At 37.2% G+C, this 2796-nt stretch overlaps 1 protein-coding gene across 1 annotated transcript; it reads left to right on the top strand.

Annotated features, from left to right (window-relative positions):
* Positions 1-968: 968 nt before the first annotated feature.
* On the top strand, positions 969-2027 carry LOC107633285 (uncharacterized). Its single transcript, XM_016336926.1, has one exon. It carries the CDS (start codon positions 969-971, stop codon positions 2025-2027), a length of 1059 nt encoding a protein of 352 aa, XP_016192412.1.
* The last annotated feature ends 769 nt before the right edge of the window (positions 2028-2796 follow it).

The raw sequence follows: 2796 nt of genomic DNA, 5'->3' as shown, positions 1-2796 counted from the left end.
AGAGAGACTGCACGTCAAATTTGAAATGCCATATTTAATTGTAATTAATTATAAATTAATGGGCAATTATGTAAGATTAGTCTATAAATACTAGAAAATCTTAGTGAATAAGGGTTGGAACTTTTACACAGAAAAAACACTCTAGCACTCTCACATCCCAGCGAATCCCTAAGTTTGCAATCGAGTTACATTTTCTGTAGGGTTCCTTCCATCATCTTCTTTCTTTCACTTTATTTTTCCTGTAAACTTAACATTTCGATCAATTTTACTTATCAAGTGTTCTTTACTTTCGTGGTTCAATTTATCCTTCTGCCTTTAAGTCTTTCATGTTGAAGTCCTTTGATCCAATCGAAGGCATTTTTTTGTTTTTCTTTAATTTCATTGCAAACCTTTCCATTTTATTATCTTTTTGGATTTCAAAACTTTAATTTCTAAGTCCTTTTTATTAATTTATAGATTTACTTTATTTTATTTTCAAATCTGGTCTAATCGAAGGTGCTTTTGATGCACTTCTAGAAAACTGGTACTCGCACAGAGGAGTAGGTTTCGCTCCCAGATCACTAGATATCGAACCACCATCGATTTGCTGAAAATCGACAAAATAAATTGGCACGCCCGGTGGGACAGTTTTAAATCGAAGTGTGTCAAATAAATCTTTTTCCAGTAATTGTTAGTGTATGCGATTACGAAGTGGGAAGATCATTCACATGGCTGATAAATTATCAAATGTGAATGGTGGTTCATCCACCAATGATAGCATACCGATTTCCGTGCAACAAGCTGACGTGTCTTCACGTTCGGAAGGTGCAATTGGGACTGAAAGTATAGTCATTACGACTATTTAAACTGGATATGTTGGACGTAATACTCGTCCACATGGCCCTGTGCCACCATATCAACCTCTATTAATTGCTGGTTGGCCCCCTTATGGTCTTCCTCCTGGTTATACCCCACCGGAGGGTGGTTTGATGCCACCTGTCCATTATGGGAACATAAATGGAGTGAATAATGTTCAAAACCCACAACCTACCGAGTATTCTCGTGATTACCATGTGGGCTGCACTTCAAATGCTGCGAATTCGATGGCAGTATATCGACAACAAGTGGAGGAGAGTCACCATGACTTGGTCAATTTATTGACTCAGCAAATGACTACGATTCTGAATCCCATGTTGGCTGATCATGAATCAAGATTCGAGCGTCTTGCTAGACAAGTCGAGAGGATTGCTCGAATCGTTGATTATGATGAAGGTGAAAGGCATAATGCTAGGAGAAATAACGAAGGAATGGAAAATATTTTTCAAAATGAAAACCAGATTCCGAATCGAGAAAATCCTCACGTGGTTCCCCGAGGTCAAAATGCTGATGACTTTTTAGCCAGATTACGTGGTGGTGAACGTTATCAAGTCACCAGAATTGTAGAAGAAGTACTGAATCGAGTTGGATTGAATGTTGGTTTTATGAACCAACCACATTTTTTGTTTGCTTTTCCCCAAGTGGTTCAAATGGCAGAAGTGTCAAGAGGGGTGAAAAATCCAAAAATAACCACAAAATTTGCCGGTGAAGTTGGAGAATCAACTACTGAACATGTTGCTCGTTATTTGGTCGAGATCAGAAATCTAGCTAATGATGAAAATTTAAAAATAAAATTTTTTCCTTCATCATTGACAAAAAATGCATTTACTTGGTTCTCGAATCTTAGACCAAATTCGATTACAACATGGAATCAATTAGAAACTGCCTTTCACGCTCAGTTCTATCATGGTGAAATGAACGTAGCAGTTACTGATTTAGTGGCTTTGAAACGTGAAGATGGTGAGACCATTGATGATTACTTAATACGTTTTAAAAATGCTAGAAGTAGATGTTATGTGTCATTACCTGAGAACGAGATAGTGAAAATAGTAACTATGGGATTGGGATTCTATATACGCAGAAAATTGCTTAATGTGCATATTCCCGATTTGGCCCATCTGGCTGAAAAGGTTCGACAGACCAAACTTATGAGAAAAGAAAAAGAAATATAGGAGTGAACAGAGATCGAAGAGTAAACCTTTTACTCGAAAAGAAAAAGTGGCTTATGTAACAATGGATTCTTCTGAGAGGAATTCGATTTTGAAACAGAAATTGATTTGGCTGAACTTAAGAAAGGCCATCCTTATGTTTTCCCTTTGTTGAAAAAATTACCAAGTAGTGAAAAGTCGAATGATTTGAAACTGAAAAGTGGAAAGAAATATAGTTTTGATATTTCAAAATCTGATCAAATATTTGATGTGTTGCTTAAAGATAAACAGTTAATTTTACCTAAGAGAAGAACTTTGCTTTCTGTGAAAGATTTAAAAGGAAAGCCATATTATAAGTTTCATCAAGCAACAAGTCATTCAACTAATAGTTGTGTCTGTTTCAGGGACTTAATTCAAGAGGCAATAATGGAGGGACGGTTTAAATTTGATGATGGTAAGAAGGAAATGAAGGTTGATGTAGATCCTTTCGAAGTTGATGCCAGTTATGTTGAACCTTGCTTTGGAGTGAACACGGTGGGCATGTCCTACGATTTTGACATGGCTCTTGATGATTTTGAGTCACAAGTCAGATCAGTATACCCTAGAACAGGGGACGGTTTGCTAGACTTTTTGGTTCAACAAAAGATAAAAAACCGGGAGGTATCTCTGTGTCTATGGTGCAATGCTATTTTCGATGCTGAAGCAGCAGAAATCTTCGAAAAAGAAAGAATGAAGAAGGAACTGGCTCATAGGGAAGAGCAAGCACGTCAGAGGCAGCCACTCAGGCGTATAG

This window comes from Arachis ipaensis, chromosome B3 (assembly GCF_059453495.1).
Source record: "Arachis ipaensis isolate K30076 ecotype BB chromosome B3, ASM5945349v1, whole genome shotgun sequence".
NCBI lineage: Eukaryota > Viridiplantae > Streptophyta > Magnoliopsida > Fabales > Fabaceae > Arachis > Arachis ipaensis.
The sequence above is the reverse complement of the archived record's forward strand: the minus strand, read 5'-3'. Positions and strand labels throughout refer to the sequence as shown.

What these genes read in the sequence shown, in the direction of transcription:
- LOC107633285 (XM_016336926.1), top strand. Translation starts at nt 969, where the DNA reads ATGCCACCTGTCCATTATGGGAACATAAATGGAGTGAATAATGTTCAA.